General features: G+C 28.8%; 1 protein-coding gene across 1 annotated transcript; it reads right to left on the reverse strand.

Moving 5' to 3' along the window:
* Positions 1–7,719: 7,719 nt before the first annotated feature.
* Positions 7,720–20,912, reverse strand: LOC135961470 (putative inorganic phosphate cotransporter). Its single transcript, XM_065512971.1, has 4 exons — positions 20,804–20,912; positions 9,151–9,287; positions 8,013–9,086; positions 7,720–7,944 (listed from the first exon to the last, which is right to left on the reverse strand). The coding sequence occupies exons 1-4, from the start codon at positions 20,823–20,825 to the stop codon at positions 7,720–7,722; spliced, it is 1,458 nt and encodes a 485-aa protein (XP_065369043.1). The 5' UTR covers positions 20,826–20,912.
* Positions 20,913–23,103: the final 2,191 nt, after the last annotated feature.

The raw sequence follows: 23,103 nt of genomic DNA on the forward strand, positions 1-23,103 counted from the left end.
AACTTAAATTAAATTTGTTACTAAATTCTTTTTAATACAATTGTCTAATATCATTGTTTTTTTTTTTTTTTGTTAGAAATTGAAATTTTATTAAATCATTTGCTATAATAATTATTTATTACTATTTTTGTAATAGTTGCTCTCAGCTAAACATTGTATGTTATATTTTTATTTATTATTATTAATTTATTTATGTTCGTATTTGTATTTATTATTTATTTCTATAATTTTTTTTATTAACTCTCGCCCTGTTTCTCGCGACAATTTCAACTTGACTGAAAATTTGTTTAGCGTTACAATTTAAAAACTCCTCTGTATCAACTTTTCTTTATTTTGAATTTATTTTTATTCTGTATTTTTCACTTTTTACCTCACACCATAATTCATCGTTCGGCGGTATGTGTTTGCGATTGAATCTGTGTGTGACTCGAGTTGTTGTTAGCTAGTGGGACGGCGCACAGTGGTATAGAAAAAAAAATGGGGAAATAAATCTGTAACTTCTAAACGGTTGAATGAAATTCCATATGAGCAAAGAGAAAGTGTTGTCGAGTTTAAGTTTTGAATATTAACATCATAGGCCCACCAGGTGTCCCAAAAGTAGAACACCTCGGTTATGTTAAATTTTTAAAACGATCATATTTTTTCGTTTGTGTTCCGATTTTAAAAATGCAAAAATTAAAAACAAATTTTGAAATTTCTTATCAGGAATCCCGCAATTCCTAAAAAAGTTTTAGGAATTTTGGCTAAACGTAACCCGAAATATATTTTTTAACCCGAATTTTTTTTTTCACCAAAAGTTTTTTTTCGCTACATATTAAAAAAAATTAAAATTTAAAAAATTTTAAAAAACAATTCGAAAATTTAATTATTTCAAAAATAAAAAAAAACTTTTGAAAAAAAAATTAAGTTTGTTTACCTAAAAATATTTAAATTTTGAAGTATAATTTGGTGAAGGGTATATTAGATTCAGTAAGAGAATATAGCTCTCTTACTTGTTCTGCCAAATATTGTTTTCAATATCAAAATTAATTTTACTTTCTCTTATTAATAAATATTGTTGTATTATAGCTTTATGATACATTATTTTCCAATTAAAAAAAAATTATTTTATTTTTGGATTTTTACACCGAAATATTTGTGTCCGAGTTATTTTTTCAATGTAATGACAAAATGATTATACTTTAAATATTTGGTGTAAGTAGTTAGGATAAATAAAACAAGGTGCTATTTAATTTTGTTTAACAATTTGTTGAATAAATTGTAAGCTAACTGTGTAAAACACATTTCACTCCAAAAAATCAATTGTTAAAATAATCAAGAAAAATAGTTTTAATAACACGGTGCTACGATGGAAAAAAACTTGGAAAACGACCTAGCGTGGGTTATAGGGCTTGCCGAGTACATTAGAAATTCTGTCAAAAAATTTCTGAAACACCCTCAAATTCTGAAGTTATTCTGAAAAAACCGTTTTTAAACGGCGTTGGAAAGAAAACCGAATGCGCTTTAAAATGACGTGCATTCTTCGATACATTTGTTAGTCATAAGTATTGTTTTTGTAAAGAATATCTAAAAGAAAAACAAAATTTAACAACTTTTTTGATTTTAGTCGCTTTTCATTGCTTATTTTGATATGGAAGCTTATAAAAATGTATACCAATGTATTAAGGAAACAAACAAACCACCATTTTAATTATTAAAGTCGGATGAAAACTGTAAAAGTTATTCAACTTTTCATTAACACCTTTTTTAGTATTTTTTCCCCCAGCCCATATGAATAAAAAAACCAAAAACAATACAAAAAAAATAATTTTTGTACAATTTTTAATTTTGTGGAACTTTTTTCGAAAAAGTTTAATAACTTTTGCAAGAATAAACCGATTTTAATAAGTAATGTCTCATTTTTGTCTATATATAATTGTATTTAAAAAACTATGCAAATAAATATAGGTTTTCATAGAAAAAATTAAAATAATTATTGTTGAATTTGAAAAATTACAAAAAAAAAAATAAAAAAGAAAGCGAAACTATTTATAAAAACTTACACAATTCCTAGAAATATAGATTTTATACATACATTTTCTGAAAGCTTAATTCTTTACCTAACTTTAATTGTTTAAAATTTTGAAATCGGGCTAAGAATGTGTGAGTTAGAGGTACTAAAGTACTACGACCTACCCTAAAACAGTTTTTTCAAAATAACTAAAAATTTTGAGGGTGTTTCAAAATCTTTGAAAACGGTTTTAGTATGTCCTCACCTAGGCCTACAAACTCCATTAGGTAGATTTTCAAGTTCTGACAAAAGGTGTTATTTTGTAGCAGAGTTTAATTAAAAAGAAGACATACCATTTTTTAAATTTCTCTCGCTTTCCCACCAATTTTTCTCTAAATTTTTAATGAGCTAAAAATCACAATTTATAAATATTTTAGCAAAAACAAAACAAACAATTTACCTAATGTGTATTGGATTATCAGAAGACACTTTTTTAGAATTGGTTGCCCAACCACACCAGTTCAAATTAAAAAGTTTGCCGTTATTCGTCTTAAAAGATATATAATTTATTATTAACGTGTCTGTTAAACATTAACAACATGATGAGTGTAAATTAAGCCAAATATGGTTTCAAAACAAAAAGTGTAAGTAAGAAAGTATAGTCGGATATTTCCGCCCATATGAAGCCCTACATTAGCCTTGAGAAATTTAATTTTGCAATGGTACTGAACTCTAAACAAAAGAGTCCTTTTTATACCTAGCATTTAAAAGATGGGGGGTATATTGATTTTGTATATCCGTTTGAAGCAAATCGAAATATTCATCAAAGACCCACAAAAATATATACATTCTGGGTCCTCATAAGATTCGAAGACAATGTAGATATGTCCGTCCGTCTGGCTTAACTAATTTATTAATAAACAAAATTTTCGCATATGGAGTGAGACCAATCCCCAATAGACCCTACAGACTTCATTACATCCAGAAAACTGAACCGTATTTTAAAAATTTTAATTCTCCAAAAAAACAGCTATTCCCATATTTTTGAAAAAAACTCTTCTATAATTTTTAGAATTCTTAAAAATTTTAAAAGAGGACATAATTTCCTTCACCTTGATATACACAGAAAAAATTATATTTCAATTCAAACATTTATCCCATATTGAACTGGTTTCAATTATTTCATAATTAAATCAAGTATTCATTTGCTCAAAAACAAAATTTCTTGATATTTTCTATTGAATTTTGAGTTTTGAATTTGATTACTTTGACAATTGAATATACAATTTTCGTTATTGGATGAATTTCAAATACAAAAATTATTGAATTGATAATGTTTGTAATTGAAAAAACAAAAAATAACAAAAATGTGTTTTCAATTACGAAAATTATCTATTCACTCATTTTTGTATTTGAAATTCATCCAATAACGAAAATTGTATATTCAATTGTCAAAGTAATCAAATTCAAAACTCAAAATTCAATAGAAAATATCAAGAAATTTTGTTTTTGAGCAAATGAATACTTGATTTAATTATGAAATAATTGAAACCAGTTCAATATGTGACAAATATTTGAAATGAAACGGTTTAAGAAATAGTTTTTCCTGTGTATATAGTATGTATATCTCTTCTTCTTTGGAAAATTTTGGATCCGTTATTAGCAAAAAAGCAGACCAAGGCAGGTAAAAAAACTAAAATTTTTCTATTCAAATGTGAATAACTCGTAAACTATAAGAGATAATATATAGCTATAGCAATGATATACCCGAGATGCCCCAATTTGGAGAATTGTGGCTCATACCCCCCCCCCTTGTTGTTTTAAACCCAAATTCAAAACTTAAACTTACCAACACTTCCTCCATAGTCATGGGAAATTTTATTAAAATCGCCAATTTGTTTACAGATTTATTTTTACTTTTTTCAGTTTCCCCACTGTGCAGAGGTTAAGAAATATTATGGATGACATTATAAAATTTGATAAACAAACATTTAATAAAAATGCTAGATCAGTATCAAAAAATAAAACTGATTTACTCATGTGAATACTATCAGTAAAATGAAAATATCTTTACTCTTTTTAACTTTTTAATATTAATAAGTACTTTTTGTGTATGCATGCGCGTTTTGTTTTAATTCTCAACAAATAAACATTATGATTATTATTAAATTATTATTGTTATTATTATTATTTGTATTTAATTTATAGATAGCTAATAAAAGGTTTAAATGATTATGTTTGTGTGAGGATGTGAAAGAATAAATAATTAATTAAGAATTAAGGTTTTCATTCATATAAATAACATAAAATAATTTAAACACTTTTTATTTTATTTTATAATTGATATTGTTCATTAAATATAATTGCTATTAATTAACTGATATTATTGATATGTAACATCATTCGCATTTAGGTCGATAATACACAGCAAACTGGAATTTATATGCATATAATGTTACAAATAATGACGGCTCTTTATATAAAATAAGACTCATTATAAATCTGATTATGCAAAATATTCAAAATTTTATAATTTTTTAAAAATCCATTCTCAGTTTAATCTTTCAGATAAGCAAAAAATGTTTCAAAAGGAGCAACCAGTGAGATATATTGGATGTATGACTTGAAAATGCTATTAATAACTTATATGTCATTTTGAAGGGTACATATCTGTCATTTATTCTCACTTAGTTATTGCATATTAGAGTTTAAACAACAACGTTTTTTTTTTTTTTGCTTCGAATATGTCGAATTTTATACCAACAAAGCGTCATATGCGGGAAGTTTTTCTTTACTTCTTTAATTTGAAAAAAAGGTGTCGCTTAAGCACACCGATAGCTCACCAAAGGTTATGGTGAATGTGTTCCATCAATTTCAACGTGCTATAGATGGTTTCTTATAGTTCAGAAGTGGTGATTTTGATATTGTATAATTTCTTATTTTTAGAGCATTTCATAAAAACGTGTTTTAAAAATGTAATATTATTAATTTATTTTCAGTTGCATTTGTATGACATAAACCATGGTAGCGTATGAGTAATATTTATCAATCGTAATAAATATACTCAAAATAATATAGGATGTACTTATTTGTATGTACGCTTAAAATGCTTATAACTTTTTTATTTATATAGTTTTCATTCTTTTGCAGGTAATAAACAATTTAATAAAACTTTATAATGTCTTCATACTCAACGCAAGAACGTGTAAAAATTGTTCAATTTTATTATGTTTCCGGACGATCAACTTTTTGAAAAATCATTTAAATGGAACTGTTCATGAAGTTCATAAGCTTTTCAAATAAGTCAGACCTTGTGCAAGATTTCTGTTTTCTTTGTAAAACTATTATATAAGACGGTTAACCGGTATTAACGATTCATATATTTTTATACCCTTCAACTTCGTGACAATTATTTTTTCAAACATTTCCACAAATATGTATGCATGAGGACTGTTTTAACACTGTGTCAATTCATACATATTCACCACGAACACATTCGATTTTTCTAAAACTTGACCAAAATTTTTTTTAAATTAACATATTTTCTAACATTTATATTATTATATTTTTATTATTATAAAATATTCAGACCAAATTTCGTATTTTTAGCTCCATTAGTTTCGATCATATCATGTTATTAACGGCGGATGTTCGCTTTGTCCATATATGTTGTACCGATTTTTTCAAACATTTTTGAGAAACTAGAAATATTAATAATAAATTATGTTAAGCTGAAAAGCTGGATGAAGGAGGAAAAGGCTGGATAAATTGGAAGGTTGTTCAAACTGTCTGAGCCGAAACAAAATTGTTTAGATTTTGTTACTCAGAACAATTGGACAAATGAATATGGAAAATGGAAAGAAATAAAACAAATTAATTAGTATATTTTATAATTATTTATTCATTGTTCAAACAATTGAGAACAATGGATTCTTACCAAGTAGAAGGAAGTAGGAGGAATACAGCGAAGTACACAGGATAGAGTTAGATTTGTATCTCCCCTAAAAAGAAGTATTTATGACCCCTGACGTTTAATTTAGTATGTAATGACAAGTGGAATTGTTTTCGGTGTAAACAAATTGCATACCCTAAGCTTAGGTCCTTTTGTTTTGGCTCTATCGCACTTAAAATTTAGTTGATGAAAAAAATTCAAGTATTTGTCTTAAATAGCTGGCCACTACTGTAAATACTGGAACCTTATAGATAGCGGAGTCGATTAAGCCATGTCCGTCTGTTTGTTGAATTCAATTTTCTGAAGACCCCAGATATCTTCGGGATCCAAATCTTCAATAATTCTGTCAGACATACTTTCGAGAAGTTTGAGGAAAAAACCAGGACAACCTCGATTTTTTAACCTATTTTTGACCTATATCTGGATTACTAAGATATAAATATAGATAATATGGATATCTAATGATAGATATTTCAAAGACCTTTGCAACGACGTATATAAGACCATAGTAATTTAGACCTACAATGGGCAAAATCGGAAAAAATATTTTTTAACCCACATTTTTTTTTCTTCAAAAATAAATATTTTACAAACAAATTTTTTTTTTCAAATTAACATCTCAAAAGCTCAACAGAAAGTATGTTAGTTTTGCATTAAAATTGTGCATCTCTTTCAGGATATTATATGGCATCCTTTTCTCAGATCAATTACAAATTGTTAATGTGTAACCAGCTAAATGTATTTTTAAATAAGTATTAATGTGCAAGTAAGTTGGCAATCCATTAAAATAATTACTTATTCTACTTAAAAAGTGGTGCATATTTTAAGGTGTATTCAAAATAAATTTCACGTAATTATTAAAATGATTTTACTAATGTGTTTAGAAGTATTGATCCAGTGGGTGAGAAACACAAGTAACTATACTCTACACCACCGTAGTGGGGAGGGTATTATGCGTTTGTGCAGATATTTGTAACGACCAAAAATATTAGTCTAACACCCACCTCAGAATCACTTTCTGCATCGTTATGTATTTCGATAAAATTTGGTGCATATAATTTTTTCGGCTCAATGTAGGAGTCTCTTGAAACTGGTCCATTATTTCACATAGCCGCAAATGTTCAGAAATGTTCTCTCGAAATTGGACTTTGGGTCTCATTTTAAAAAACGAAACGTTTGGAAGCGAAATACAGCATAATAAAATAATATTTGAAAATGATTTCGTGGCTGTTCTTGACGCGCCACTTCACATGGTCTCACAGGAAATAATCGATAAGTGTTAAATCGCATGAACTTGAAGGCCAATTGATAGGTCAATTTATCGAAATCATATTATCGCCAAATTTTGATTTCAATAAATCCATGGTAATTTTTGACTTAATGGGTTTAGTCGTCTTTAAGTTGTGCGAATCGATGAATGATTCTCCAAGTAAATTTGGATAATTTAGTAGCGTTGTTCAAGTTTCAATCTATTCGTGATGATTTGCCAAAGTATAATAATGATAAATGTCAAAAGTGAGCGCAGACTTACAGTTAACCCTTTCGTAAGATCTAACTGACTTAAAAAAACACCTTTTACATTTAAGGTTGAATAAGGAACGTATTTTTATTTAACAATATATTTAAAGTCTAATAACAGAAAGGAACTACTTAATGTCTTATCAAAAATTATGTTATGCTTATAAGTATTTATTATATTATTAATATCTTAATTTCTATTTATGTGCAATTTATTCTAAATTAAATATCTACATTTTATAATTAATTCGTTTGAGTATTAGTATTTTTGTTTGTTGGCCTCAATAGCCTTAACGTCCACATCAACTTCAGCTGTGGCTTGTGAATCGTTATTAGAGGAACTTTCCGAATCTTTGGGCACTAGAAAATCTTCCGCATCCCAGGGCTGGGCTTCAGCAGTGCCCAAAAAAATATAAAATAAATTACCGAAAAAGAAAATGACAGCAGCAATGATGAAAACAATTTGCCACTGAGATCGATTTGTCTGAAATTGAACAAAAAAATTATAATAAAAATACTGTAATTTAACAAAATTTCTCCAAAAAATCTTACCGTATCTGAAACAATAACACCCACTATCAAAGGAGCTATGAGAGGCATAAAATTCGCTATAGTATTAACAATACCCATTAATATGCCAGCATGATTTGGAGATAAATCGATGGTATTTAAGGAACTGCCAATTGTGGCGCCACTATTAACACCCACCAGCATTGTCATTAAAACTATGGCCCAGGTTTTATTGCCCTCATCCAAGAAGCCAATTCCTATTAAACCGGCGGCTGGTACCCAGAAAGCTATGGTGTTAATGGATTTACGTATGCCGGTAAGATTCATAACCTTTTTGCTCTGCAATATATCCGCTATTAGGACATATACATAGGACATGCCCCACATGGCTAAGAATGGCAAGGCTGAGAATAGAGCATTACTTTTGATCTGCATGCTGAGCACACCATTCATATAAGAAGGAATCTGTGTTTGTAAGGTACTCAAGCCATAACCTTCTGCACAGCGCGCCACCAATAAGGCTATAAAAGGCACCGATAACCATATAGATTTCCACGGTACAGGAATTTTATTTTTATGAAAATCGTCTGAATGCTCTAAAGACGATTCTATATAGTGTTTTTCCACTTCAGAGATAAATTTCGATTCGGTGGCATTGTTTGAGGCAAATATCCACCATAAAACACACCATGCAAAACATAAACCAGCCGACACATACGATATTCCTGGCCATCCTAAAGAACTTTCCGCTATAATACCGCTCATGCCCAAAGCCAAAACTGTGCCACATTCTATGCCCGTATGACTTAAAGCCCCCAAGCGATTACGCTCCTGCGAAGGTGACCATTTAGCCAAATGCTCATGTATACAGGGAAACAGAAAACCCTGAAATATACCCTGGCATATGCGTATCACACAAAATGATTGCCAACCACCCCAACCCACACACCAAGGTGTTACAGCACTGAGGATGGCAGACATGAAGGTTGAGACATTCATGGTTATTTTGGCACCAAAACGTTTACTTAAAGCTCCACCTGGAAATTGAGTGATAACATAGCCCCAATAGAAACTGGAGAGAATATAAGAAATTTCTTTCTCGTTCCAATCAAATTCCTGGAGAAAAAAAGATAAATATGTTAATACAAATGAAAGGTTAAAGAGGACTTTTAGATATTACCGGAAAATCTGGATTTGTAGTTTCGGCATTTGTCATGGCCACAATAGCAACTCCAATATTTAGACGACTTATATAGACCACGGTAATATTTAGGAAAATTAATAAGGCCTGCAAGTGGCGCACTCCCAAGATGGATCCTGGAAAAAATATATAAATAATTAAATAAAAATCATGCAAGAAGAAAGAAGACTAAGTATTAAACAAAATTGTAAGAAGTATGTTTTTTAAACAAATCATAATTTCCGAAAATCATTCACGAAAATAAATTATTGAAATTTTGAAAGAAACATTTTTTTTGCTCAGTTACTTAATGTACGGTATTATATCGAGCCCTTAGTGCCAAATTATCGTAAGCGACATTTTTAAAATTTTTGTTTTATTGCAGAAATTGAAATTTTATGGACCGACTGATGTTTTAGCGTTCTCAGAATATCAAAATTGTTAATAACATCAAAAATATAGGGGTTAAGATTTTATCGTAAGTCAATGTTTATATTTTACAGTAAACAAATTTTATCGTAGCGACACACAGTGGTATAGAAAAACAAGTAAGAAAGCCCGACCATATAATACCCTACACCAAGTAGATGAGTAAAAATATTTTTCTTTTAAAATATCAAGTGGGCCTTATATGGGAGCTATGACCAATTATGGACCGATCACCATAAAATTAGGTCGTGTGATTTATGTCTATATGAAAGTTATTTATGTTGAATTTTGTGTATATACCAAAATTTTTAAGTGATTTAAGCACGTTAAAGTGATTTTCGGAAGCGGGACTATATGGGAGCTATGACTAATTATGGACCGATCGTAACAAAATTTGGTGACATCATTTGTGTATATATAAAACTTATTTGGAGCGAAATTTGTGGAGATACATATATAAATTAAACATTTATGACCGATAAATTCCAATTTCGAGAGGACATTTGTATGGGGGCTAGGTGAAATAATGGACCGATTTCTGCCAGTTTCAACAGGCTCCGTCCTTAAGCCAAACTAATTATATGTACAAATATTATCGAAATATCTTCAAAATTGCGACCTGTACTCTGCGCACAAGGTTTACATGGACAGCCAGCCAACCAGCCAGCCAGAAGGACGGAGGGACGGACATCGTTTAATCGACTCAGAAAGTGATTCTAAGTCGATCGGTATACTTTAAGGTGAGTGTTAGACCAATATTTTTGGGCGTTACACACATCTGCACAAACGCATAATACCCTCCCCACTATGGTGGTGTAGGGTATAAAAAGAGGGAAATAATTCTGTAACTTCTAAATGCTTAGATTGGTTTGAATGAAATTTCACATGCGCAAAGAAAAAGTGTTGTCAAGTTTAAGTTTTGAACATGGACCTCATGGGCCCACCAGGGCCACTACCAAGGGCCCTCAAAGTATAACACCTCGGGTATGTTACATTTTTAAAACGATATTATTTCTTGGTTTGAGTTCCGATTTCAAAAAAATTATACATATAGAATCTTCTCGTCGAGCACTATTATAGCTTAGGAGATATTCGCATTTGAAGATTAAATTTTCAACATTTTTACCCACCCTACTCCAGTTTTTTGATAACAGCGTATCCAAATATTTCCCGATTTTCTCCAGTTTTCCTTTATTGGACTAACAACACATGTATGTGTCAAATGATTAGGTCCAAAGTTATATGCATTTGAATTTAAAAAATTTTAAAAAGGTGATATTTCTCTAATGTTTTGGGAAAAAATAACTTTTTTTCTTTTTAAGTTATCGCAAAAAAATCTAAGAGGATGTATAAGGAATTTCTACTTTCTTAAAGCAAAGTTTTCATAAAATATTTTAAAGGAAAACAAATTTCAAAAATGTTGTTACCGAGGGGACCTTTAAAAAACACCTATTTTTTATGTAAAATAAAACTTTAGGGCAAAAATTCTCAAATCGTGTATCCAATATCAAAATATAGTAACCGATTATAGGTGGCTCAATATGTTTCTAATTATTTTGTAAAGGGTCCCGATAACTATTATATATTATAGCGAAAAAACTAAAAATTACAATTTTTGGAATTTTTCAACACTTTTTTGGGAATTTTTATCTATGCAAAAATTCAATAAAAAATTGTTTTGTCATATTTTTCTATAAAGTATTCCATGAATTGTTAATTGTCAAAAGTTATAAATATTTTTGAAAAATACACAAATAGTTGCAATGAAATTATATTATATCGCATCATAACATTTTTAATTCTATGTATAAATTTCAAAATAATAAAAAAAACCTTCTCCTGTAAAATTTGTGTTTTTTCGCTTACGATAATTTGGCGCTAAGGGCACGATATGCTCGGGAGAAGAATTTAGACACTCAGACAGACGAAAAATGTTACCAAAAATGTGTTTTATACACTTCACCATGAGTGGCAAGGGTATATATAAGTTTGTCATTCCGTTTTTAATTTCTACATTTTTCATTTGCAACCCCACAAAGTGTATATATTCTGGATCGTTATAGATAGCGAAGTCGATATAGCCATGTCCGTCTGTTCGTCTGTATGTTGAAATCAACTTTCAACTTATAAACATGATTGGTACATCAATATATCGGGAATTCTCTAGAGAAAATTAGCCTGCAAATGGCTGAGACATAAGGAAAAAACCGGGACAGCATCGATTTTTGGCCTATTTTTAATCTTCACACAGCCTCAGGAGTATGTATACACCAGTGAATTTTTTGATTTTTTTAAGATCATAAAAATCATTATATTCCGATTTAAATCTATTATTTAACTCAATCTCCAACAAACCAAAACTTTCAAATTTCAATCGATGGACAGATTTTAGGATTTTCATTATCTTAAAAAAAATCAAATAATTTTTGGTGTTTACTCACTTTTGAGGCTCACTGTATATCTGGATTACTCATAGACAATATGGATATCTAAGATAGATATTTCAAAGTCCATTGCAACGATGTATGTAATTTGTAATGTAATTTGGACCAACAATAGGACAAAATCGGGAAAAATTATTTTTTAACCTGAATTTTTTTTACCAAAAAAATTTTTTTCTCATAAATTTTTTTCAGTTAAAAATTTAAAAACAAAAAATTTTTCGAATACAAAAATAAATTTTGAAAAAAAATCAGAATCAATTTTGAAAAAAAAATTTAATTTTATTTAGCCAAAAAATATTTAAAATTTGTATTTAAAATTACAATTTGGTCAAGGGTATATAAAATTCGGCACAGCCGAATATAGCTCTCTTACTTGTTTAATGTGGTATTAATCTTGGTAACAGATCTTTCGTTTTTCCACCAAAATATATAAAAAAAAACTCTAGTAAATAATTGTTAAAAACTCAAATAGCTCTTTTCAAACGCAGCAACTAAATACATACTTTGTATATGAATTACCACCCACTTGTATATTTTATTATCTTTCCATAATCAATTAGCAATTAATAACAATATAAATTCAGCACGATTGGCCGACATTCTAATCTTGCCACGATTAATACCAAAATAAACAATGTTTTAGCATTTTTTTTGGTCTCAAACCTTTCGATATGATTTATTTAATCTTGGAAATCTTATCACTCAAACTCGAAACGTCATGCAATTGTTTAGTTCATATTCATATGTATATTTATTTATAGCAATTGGAATTTTTTTAAGAATAAAAATATTGATTTATTTACAATAATATGGACTACACGGAGGTGTCCTTGAACTCTTTAACGGTGTTTTTTGCGTCCAGTTAAGAAGATTGTCATATTTTGATACCATTCACTACGAGTGAAAATGTTATAAATAAGTTTGTTAATGTATAGATTTAAAAGATATAGCGTTATCATCTTCCCGAAGGTCACAGATATCTGATTGAATAAATTGTTTTTTTTTAACCATTGCAAACATTAATCTGTTTAGGTGAAGGTTGTATAATAATCGACACGTATAAATATCACTCTTACTTGTTTCATATATAAAGTGTCAATCATTTAACTCACATAAAATACAAAATATTGAATTTTTTGCCAAAATTCAATACTTAATATTAACACACTTTTACCATCCCATCATCATAGTTTGTTTAAATGTTAGTTTAATTTATTAATTTATTGATATTTTCTATTAAAAATACATTATATGGTTTTCTAGAGAAATACACACAGAGTGGAAACTAGCAAAAATAAAGAAACAAAATTATAAGGCAACACTCGTATTTAGAGTGTTGCCTTTGTTATACCCTACACCACCATAGTGGGGAGGGTATTATGCGTTTGTGAAGATGTTTGTAACGCCCAAAAATATTAGTCTAACACCCACCTTAAAGTATACCGATCGACTTAGAATCACTTTCTGAGTCGATTAAGCGATGTCCGTCCGTCCGTCTGGTCGGCTGGCTGGCTGTCCATGTAAACCTTGTGCCCAGAGTACAGGTCGCAATTTTGAAGATATTTCGATGAAATTTGGTACATATTATTTTTTCGGCCCAATGACCAAGCCTATTGAAACTGGCTGAAATAGGTAAATTATTTCACCTAGCCCCCATACAAATATCCTTCAGAAATTGGACTTTATCGGTCATAAATATTTAAATTATACACATTCCGCTCCAAATAAGTTTTATATATACAAAATTCATGTCACCAAATTTTGTTACGATCGGTCCATAATTAGTCATAGCTCCCATATAGACCCGCTTCCGAAAATCACTTTAACGTGCATAAATCGCTTAAAAATGTTGGTATACACACAAAATTCACACAAATATAGTGATAAATCACACGACCTAATTTCGTGATCGGTCCATAATTGGTCATAGCCCCCATATAACCCCACTTTCGAAAATCACTCAAAAATATAAATTATTGAAATTTTAAAAGAAAAATTTTTTTGCTCTTTTACTTAGTGTAGGGTATTATATGGTCAGGCTTGACCGACCATACTTTCTTACTTGTTTTTTGTTAAATTTTGTACAAACAAGGCATCATATGCGGGAAGTTTTGCTTACTTCTTTAGATCCCATATAAGGCCTACTTCTGAAAGTAATTTTAGCATGCATTTTCTTACTTGTTTTGCATTAAAGTTGGTAAAAGATTAAACATTTCTTAAAATATTTAAAAAAAATAATTTTAATTTGCGACAAAAATTTCAATATTTTTTTAATGTAAAAAAAATGTTTTATTATTTTTATTACACAGAAAAAAGAAATTCATATTTAGAATGATTTTTTTTCCAAACTATTATAAAATTGTTTATTACGGAAATTTTGGATGTCGAGTAGTATATGTATGTGCTGACTTTTTCATCCAATAATGAAATTTAAAGTGAAAACGAGTTAGATCCTTTCAGTATTGAACCATTGATACACGCAGAGAAAAAACATAGTTGTATGTATATGTCATTTTTATTTAAAACTATTTTATTTTAAAACTATTTTATTTATGAGTTGATTTTGAAAATATAAATTGTTCCTATTAAGAGTATACTTGTTATGATTGATAAATATTACTCATACGCAAACATGGTTCATGAGAATGCATATCATTTAAGTATTAAAACAGATTTTTACTTATTGGCCGATTATGGATGGCAACCGAACTTCTGTTGCGTTGTCAGAGGGCAACTGAAAACAATAACAGCAGTTGCCATCTGTAATACCATTTTGGATACTGATTAATTAATTTTTATGTTTTTTTCGAATTATTTTTTCTTTATATTTTAATTAGTATAAGAAAAAAATATTAAGAAAAAACAAGTAAGTAGGCTGTGCCGAATCTTATATATCCTTCACTAAATTATACTTCAAAATATTTTTTTTTATTTAAACAAAATCAAATTTTTTTAATGTTTTAAAATTTTAAAAAAATTTTTTTTTTTCAAATTGTTTTTTTACAAAAGTTTTTTCAATTTTTTTTTTTAAATTTCTTTAATTAATTTTTTTTGGAAAAAGAATTTATGACAAAAAAAAAATGTTTGATGAAAAAAAAAATCGTTTTTTCGATTTTTGACCCATTGTATGTCCAACTTACTATGGTCTTATATACGTCGTTGCAAAGGTCTTTGAAATATCTATCATTAGATATCCATATTGTCTATATTAATGACTTAGTAATCCAGATATAGGTAAAAAAATAGTTCAAAAATCGAGGTTGTCCTAGTTTTTTCATTATATCTCAGCCATTTGTGGATCGATTTTCTCGATTTTAAATAGCGACCGAGCCGGAAGAATTTCGGAGATATTGATGTATGAATCGAGTATGTAAGTTATTTGGGGGCTTCGGAAAGTTGATTTCAACACACAGACGGACATGTCTATATCGATTCCGCTATCTATGACGATCCAGAATATATACACTTTATGGGGTCGCAAATGAAAAATGTGGAAATTACAAACGGAATGACAAACTTATATATACCCTTGCCACTCATGGTGAAGGGTATAAAAAAATATATATTTAAGAGAAAACATAGAAATTAAAATATTTTCCAATTTTTGTTAATTTCTTCATGAATTAAGGCCAAGCTAATAAAATAGGATTTTCTAAATTTGTATTGTATAAAAATCAGTTTCATACTTTGTTATATCCTTTACCAGACGGACAGGCGGGCTTCTCTAAATTGTCTCTACTTTTTATAAGGATCTAGAATTTATGAGGAAAATCAAACATATTCGAAAATCGTTGAAAATTAATTCAGACGGCATGTTTTCTTTTGTGCAACAATTTAGTTACACATATCGGTAGAAAATTTAAATATGCAGGAGCTCTCATATAACAATTCTTCTCTATAGAGTTATGAAATACTTATAGTTTTTCTCGATCTCGATTCAAGATATTCTTAAAGTTACAATTTCAAAAAATCAAGTTTCTTTTTTAGCAATTAATTTTAAGATTACTTCTTTTATTTAAGACTCAGAAGATATATTTTGAATATCGATTGAAAAATGGCTGTGTTACGATCGTTTAAGTTTCCAAAAACCGCACTTTAAAAAAAATTCACGCTCTAAATTGCTTGTGAAGCAGCCAACTAAGTTTTTTGAAAAATGGCTGTGTTACGATCGTTTAAGTTTCCAAAAACCGCACTTTAAAAAAATTTCACGCTCTAAATTGCTTGTGAAGCAGCCAACTAAGTTTTCTTTATTTTAGTAAAAAAAACGTGCTATAGCACGTGAATAAATAAAAATCTATGAAAAAATTAATTAGTTATGCTAATTTTTGTGATAACATGTGTTGTATTTTAAATAAATAAAATTTTTGCATGCACTTAGGGTATCTCCCCTCTTCATGCAATGCATTGTGTTGGAACTAGGAAAATAGGTTATGGATGTGAGAAAAGTGACATTTGATTTGAACTTTCCTACTATAGATTTTAGCGGGAAGTTTGGACAGTACGTCTAAACAATGATTTTTTCTTGCAGTGTGTTGTAAGGTCCACTGTAAAAAACATTTATTGCATAAAAATCTGTGAGTATCTAAAACAAGTTCCTTAATTTGATTAGAACACATTCGATTGTAGTACCGATAGAACAGTGAAAATCAACCCACATTGCGTCACTAATAATAACCATCGCCCTCTCCTGTATGAAGTCGGAAATTTCCAATATAAACTTTGAAGAACCGGCCACTACATGTGAGTTGTATTCTATTTTCAGTCGGATATAAATTGTGTAAATAGTGAGTTGATGAGATGGAGTAAAGTAATTCTACGCCGTTACAGATATCCAAGTCACTTGAATGCTTCATTTCGACATTTGAGAAGTGTGTTTAGACCAGCGGACATCACATTGTATTCTTATGACCAAAACATCAAGAGCGTCTGATTCCACAATCTGTACACCACCCATAAATACAGATGAAGCGACATGATCTGTCGTTCGCTTTAGTGTTAACATGAAACACTGTATGAAAACTATCCTATTCAGAAAATATCACAAGGTCTCAATTAGGGGAATCATTCATGTTTTTTCTCATTCTCATTTCACTGAATGAATATGAATTTTTGTTTGGTCTGCAAAAAGGTCGTTTAGAAAAATAAGGAATAAAGTAGGAGAAAGAACGGAGCCTTGCTGTAAACCTAAATTTGTCTTGAATTCGTTTGATGATATCCCATCTATAATAACTCGTATAGTGCGTTCTCTCTGAAAGCTAGTTATAAATCGAGAGTTTCAACAAAAGAGCCCCATGCTACACTCTATCGAATGCCTTTGAAATATCTGGAGCAACGACTTTACTTTTGCCAAAACGTTGAATGGAACGATAACATTTTTTCCTATAGAAAGGCTAGCAAATCTTCCTCTAAGAAAGCCATACTCCAAATATTTAACAAGATGTACTACCATGTTGTTAAATATTTACTATCCAACTTTGGAAAGTGCAGAACAAATTGCTATGGGACGGAATTAACGTTAGCAACTTTTCAACATGCCCCGTCTCTGTATGATGTGCTGAAAATGTTAGCTAATGGACGAGCTGGCATCAAAGAGCACTGCTTCAACACCACCGCTTGGGCGCAATAAGAAAAATTATTAAGGTGAACAGCTTTAGCTGGCTTAAGTATATAAATACAGGATATCGTTAGTATCATATCAAAATTAATCCAGTGTAAAAGGAGAATAATAATAATTGGAATCACAAGTTGTAATCAAATGCCTTTGAAAATAATTTGAAATTAAAAAATAATTAAAAATTTGTATAATAAATTAAATTGAAATAGTTTTCAATCATGATACAATCATTACAAGGCACATTAGGTCAAATGACACCTTTTCCTGTGCGAAAGTGTTAAAATCGAAGTGATGTTTTACATTTGTTTTTGTGGTTTTTTAATTGGAAACACTTCAAATAAAGGACTCCTGTTTTTTGTTTGACTTAATTGTCAAGCACCGTTACACAGCTATGCATCAAAGTCAATAGATGTAATTTTTTTATAAATGTGCTTGCAATTTCAGTAGTGCTTGCTCAACTTTAAGTGCGTGTTTCTCGAATTGTGTTCGTAATAATTCATTTGTATAAAATGGAAAATAAAAGACAAGTAAGTATAAATGTATTTAATTAAAACTGCTTTATAAATATTTCGCTATACCTCAAAATAACTCATTTCCTACATAGCCTCAAAGCGGTAAAATTTATCCAAAACTTTGACTTTTCGTAAGCCATACAAATTTTTGACCCCATTTGATCTCTTTCAAATTTTACTAATATATTAAAGAATAATTAATGAGTTATTAGCAGTTTATTTCAAACTGCGATTTTTTGCGTTTTAGGAGTAATCCCTGTTTAATTCAGGTAACCTATGTATAAAAAAACTATATATTTGAATTATGACGAAAAGAATGCACGACAAAAGAAAAAATGAATGCCATTTTTTATGGAAGTTAACACATTTTCAGATGAAGTGGAGAAGAATATAACGCCAACAATAAATTTTTTATACCCTACACCACCATATTGGGTAGGGTACAATGCCTTTGTGCAGATGTTTGTAACGTCCTCAAATATTAGTCTAACACCCACCATAATTTGGTACATATCATTTTTTCGGCCCAAGGACGAAGCCTATTGAAACTGGCTGACATCCTCCATTATTCCACCTATCCCCCTTACAAATGTCCTCCCGAAATTGGACTTTATCGGTCATAGATGTTTAATTTATATAGGTACCAACAAAAACTTCGCTCCAAATAAGTTTTATGTATACGGAATTCATGTCACCTAATTTTCTAATTATCACCTATTTTTCTAATTAATTTTCACCTAATTTTCTAATTAATCATAGCTCCCATATAAGACCAGCTTCCGAAAATCACTTTAACGTTCATAAATCTCTTATAAATGTTGGTATACATATAAAATTCCACAGAAATAACTTTCATATAGAAATAAATCATACGACCTAATTTCATAGCGATCTGTCCATAATTGGTCATAGTCCACTTCCGAAAATCACTCAAGAATATAAATTATTCAAATTTTAAAAGAAAAATGATAAAGGCAAATGAGACCCTTGCCAAAGTTTCGTTGCAATCAATTTTACTGCATATTGCTAAAAGAATTGTTGAGATGCAATGAAAGCGGTGAAGACAAATTTTCCGACTTAATATAAAGCTGTTGATATTTCAGATCCATTAATTTCTACATCAGTTTTAAATTGGCGCTTACAAAAGCGGAAACGTTCCAAACTTCCACCTGAAGTAATTGAATTATTATGTTGCAGCGAACCCATGGAAGAATTTCACCTTAGCCACCAAGACGATGAAATTAATGAAATTGAAGAGGACCTTTTTGATATAAATTTACAAAATGAATTATATTTTAAGCAATTACTAAATGTTTTAGTATAATTAAAATAAATGAATGAATACAATGTATTGTGTTTACATTAATCGTTGCAAAAGGGTGGGTTAAATTCCATTTTTTTAATATAATTACTCTTAGTTATGAAATTCTTACAGGTTTTGGTTTGAATAACATGATTTTGTAGACGTTATTAATTTAGCACAGAAAAATTGGTCATTTGACCTATAGTGCAAGGTAGAAATACTAGTTTTCAAAATTTACCCCTGCAATGTCTTACTATGAATATAATTATTAATTTTTTGTTGCGATATTAAATGTATTTAATGATATATACATACATTTATGTATAAATTAACTCAAATATACATATTTCAAAAAAAAATTTTTTCTTCAACAATTTGCAAAAAGAAATATTTAAAAATAATTCTTTTCAATAAAACTAAAAATAATTAATTTTTTTCTTTGACATATCATTTTGATTTTTTCATATTTTCTTTTGTTTGACTTTACAGGAATTGTATAATTGAGAACGTATTTTCTTATGAATCTACCTTATATTGTTGTGTCATGGTATTCAATTAGAATCAATTTATGGGATTTAAAAGAAAATTTAGATTTTTAAAGGAGCTAAAAATCCAAAACTTTATTACTTAGGCCAAAAATTTGAAAATTTCATACAATTTAAGAAATTTTCCATAAATATTATGAATTTAAATCAATAAAATCATTTCACAATATTAATCTCAAATTAGATACTGTGTATACTCTCCATTTAAATTTTTAATTAAACATCAGCAAATGATTGATATTATGTGTTAAATAATTTGCGAAAAGGTAGTAAAAATTGAATTGATTAAAATAGGATTTCAAATAAATCATTTAATTGATAATTTTAAAGAAGCTATTTCATTAGTGTTAAACTAATAACATTAAATATTTTTAGTAATGACTTTAATTTATTAAAAAATTATATTACTATTAATTTGTTTTATGAAACAACTGACTTCACTTTCAATATTAAATTACAACCGCAGCTCGTGATTGCCCATAAAAAGTTGTAATAAACATCAATTTTTATTACAAAACAAATTTAAATAGTTTATATTAAATATTGTCTCTTTTCAACAGTGCATGAAAGCTGTTTATTTTTTGTATGAAAGCCATATTAAATTTCATATAAATCTATTCAATAACTCTTTAACAAGAGTTTGGTAAGTAGATGGAGTATCAATAGATCTTACAGATAGCCGAATAAAATAAATTGGGAAATTACACATTGTTCTTTAGTTGGCATTATGACGATGCATTGAAGTAAAAACACTTAATTAAAACCATATTGTTTAAACTTTTAATTACTCTTTTCAAATTGTATACCTTTTTCAACAACTGTAGTCATTTTGAGGCTCCTTTTAATATATTTAAAAAGGACAAAATTCAAAAATAATAGTAATTAATTAATTTTATTTAGTTGAATATATTTTCATATTTTTCTAAACACTCTCTTATCAATTTTTCAATATTTATTTGCACTTTAAACCGTAACACACGTCTACAGCACACGACCAAAATAATCTATATAAAATCAAATTAGAATTTTAACTGATGTTGAAGCTTATTTTCTACATATTTGCTCGGCCGATATTCCTGCCATTGTACGGGGTATTGACTGACTGGCTGGCTGACTGAATGTGTTTAATCTTGAAAATAATAAAAAAAGCTAAATAAAAATAAAAAAATAAATAGAAGAAACCGTACGAAATGAATGCGATAAATAAATAACAATTTTGCTATTGTACTTTTATTTTATTTACAGACAGTTTTAATGGTTTTATTAGCCAAGTTAGTAGATGAGCATTTAATGCATATTACTCTCTATTGTTGGTAACAAAATACAAAAAAAAATTATATCAACAAACATGTCGATGTAATAAAAATAAAATTAAATTAATATATAATTATTTGTTCATGCTTGCATTAACACACAATTTGATAAGAATAAGCTAACATTCATTAAACGTTCTCCCATTTAGTATCTCGATTTTAATGATTTATTGGAACATCAGTTATACAAATATTGATTTATTTATACTCGTACTACGCCAGTATAACAGTTTTAATGTGCCTACACTTAGCGAAGTCATAAACCTTTTATTAGTTGAATGTTGCCAAATTGAATTACATATCCATACAGGTCATTTAGTGCTGGCCTTAGAGTTGGTTTATTCATGAACGAACAAGTTCACTTGAACCACTCCGTCAAGTGAACAATGTGAAGTTGTTCAGTCTTCTTGTTCTTTATTATTATTTTTGTTCGTTTAACATTTCTGTATGTGTTTCAAATTTATATTTTGAAAAATGTTTTTAATATGCATTTAAGTGGTTTGAATTTGATTAAATTGGGTTATTTTTTTCTTCATTATTAAAAATCCTGCCCAATTTGTTTCTAAAAGTAGTTGTCAGCTGCTCGTTTTGTACACTATCTGCAAATACATTCACAGAGAAATTGTTCGATCATTTAGTTCAGTCAAAAACCGCAGAATAAAAATGAACAACTGAACAAACTTGTTCATAATCAGTAAAAAGAACGATTATACCCAACTCTATGAAATTTTGAGATGCATTTAAATGAATAAAAAATGCACTTATTTCAGTTTTTGTAAAAATTTTGCAATAAAAAAATTTCTAATTTGAAAGAACAGAAATGTATTTAACCCCAAGTGCCTGCCATTAAGGGTTAATTTCCATTTTTGTGATGTTATTATAAATACTAGACGTCATATTATATTTTTCTTAAATTTCAACAAATTCGGTCCAAAAATATATAACATTTCGCTATCTTTCCATTAGAAATTTCAAATATTAAAAAATTTGATATTTGATCTTCACGATTTAAGGTTTAGCGTTTTCCAATTTTAGTAAAACATTTAGAGTATATTTAAAATTATCTGGACTATAATATTCTGAATAGATTTTACTTAAAAGTCACAACAGTAAGGAAATTGAGCTCATTCGCTCAAAATGTGGCCAAATAAAATTTCAAAATTTAAATCGCAGGTACGGAAAAACTATATGAGATATTTTCATAATTTTTTCATATTTTCATTCCCTATTATATACTCAATAAATCCTAATGAGACAATCAAAAAATTCTAAAATTAGTTTAACAAAATTTTTAAAAATTTCAAAATGGAGTTTTGAAACTGCTGTTAAAAAAATTTTATTTTTTTGATCATACAGACGAACAGGTTAACGATATCCTCCGAAGACAAAAACTCATATACAAGTAAATATGAATATATGTACATTAGTGTGTCCCAAAAAATTTTTTTTTCTTGTTTTCATGGGTGCTCAAGCATAATTTGAAAGCTTATAGGGTAGAGTATTTTTGAGATTTTTCAGAAGAACGTGTAGGAAATTATGTCCTCTTTTCAAAAATGTACAAAATTTTTAAGAATTAAAAAAATTATAGAAGACTTTTTTCAAAAATATGGGAATAAAATATTATATCTCATTTTTTTGAAAAATTTTAATTTTTAAAATGCAATAAAAGTTTTGTTTATGAATCGTTTTTATAGAAACTTTTGATCCAAATCCAAAAGTGAAAAAGATATTTGCGAATTGTTAATGACAATCCCACAATTCCCAAAAAACTTTCGAAAAATCCCAAAATTGGG

Source organism: Calliphora vicina, chromosome 5 (assembly GCF_958450345.1).
Source record: "Calliphora vicina chromosome 5, idCalVici1.1, whole genome shotgun sequence".
NCBI classification, from domain to species: domain Eukaryota; kingdom Metazoa; phylum Arthropoda; class Insecta; order Diptera; family Calliphoridae; genus Calliphora; species Calliphora vicina.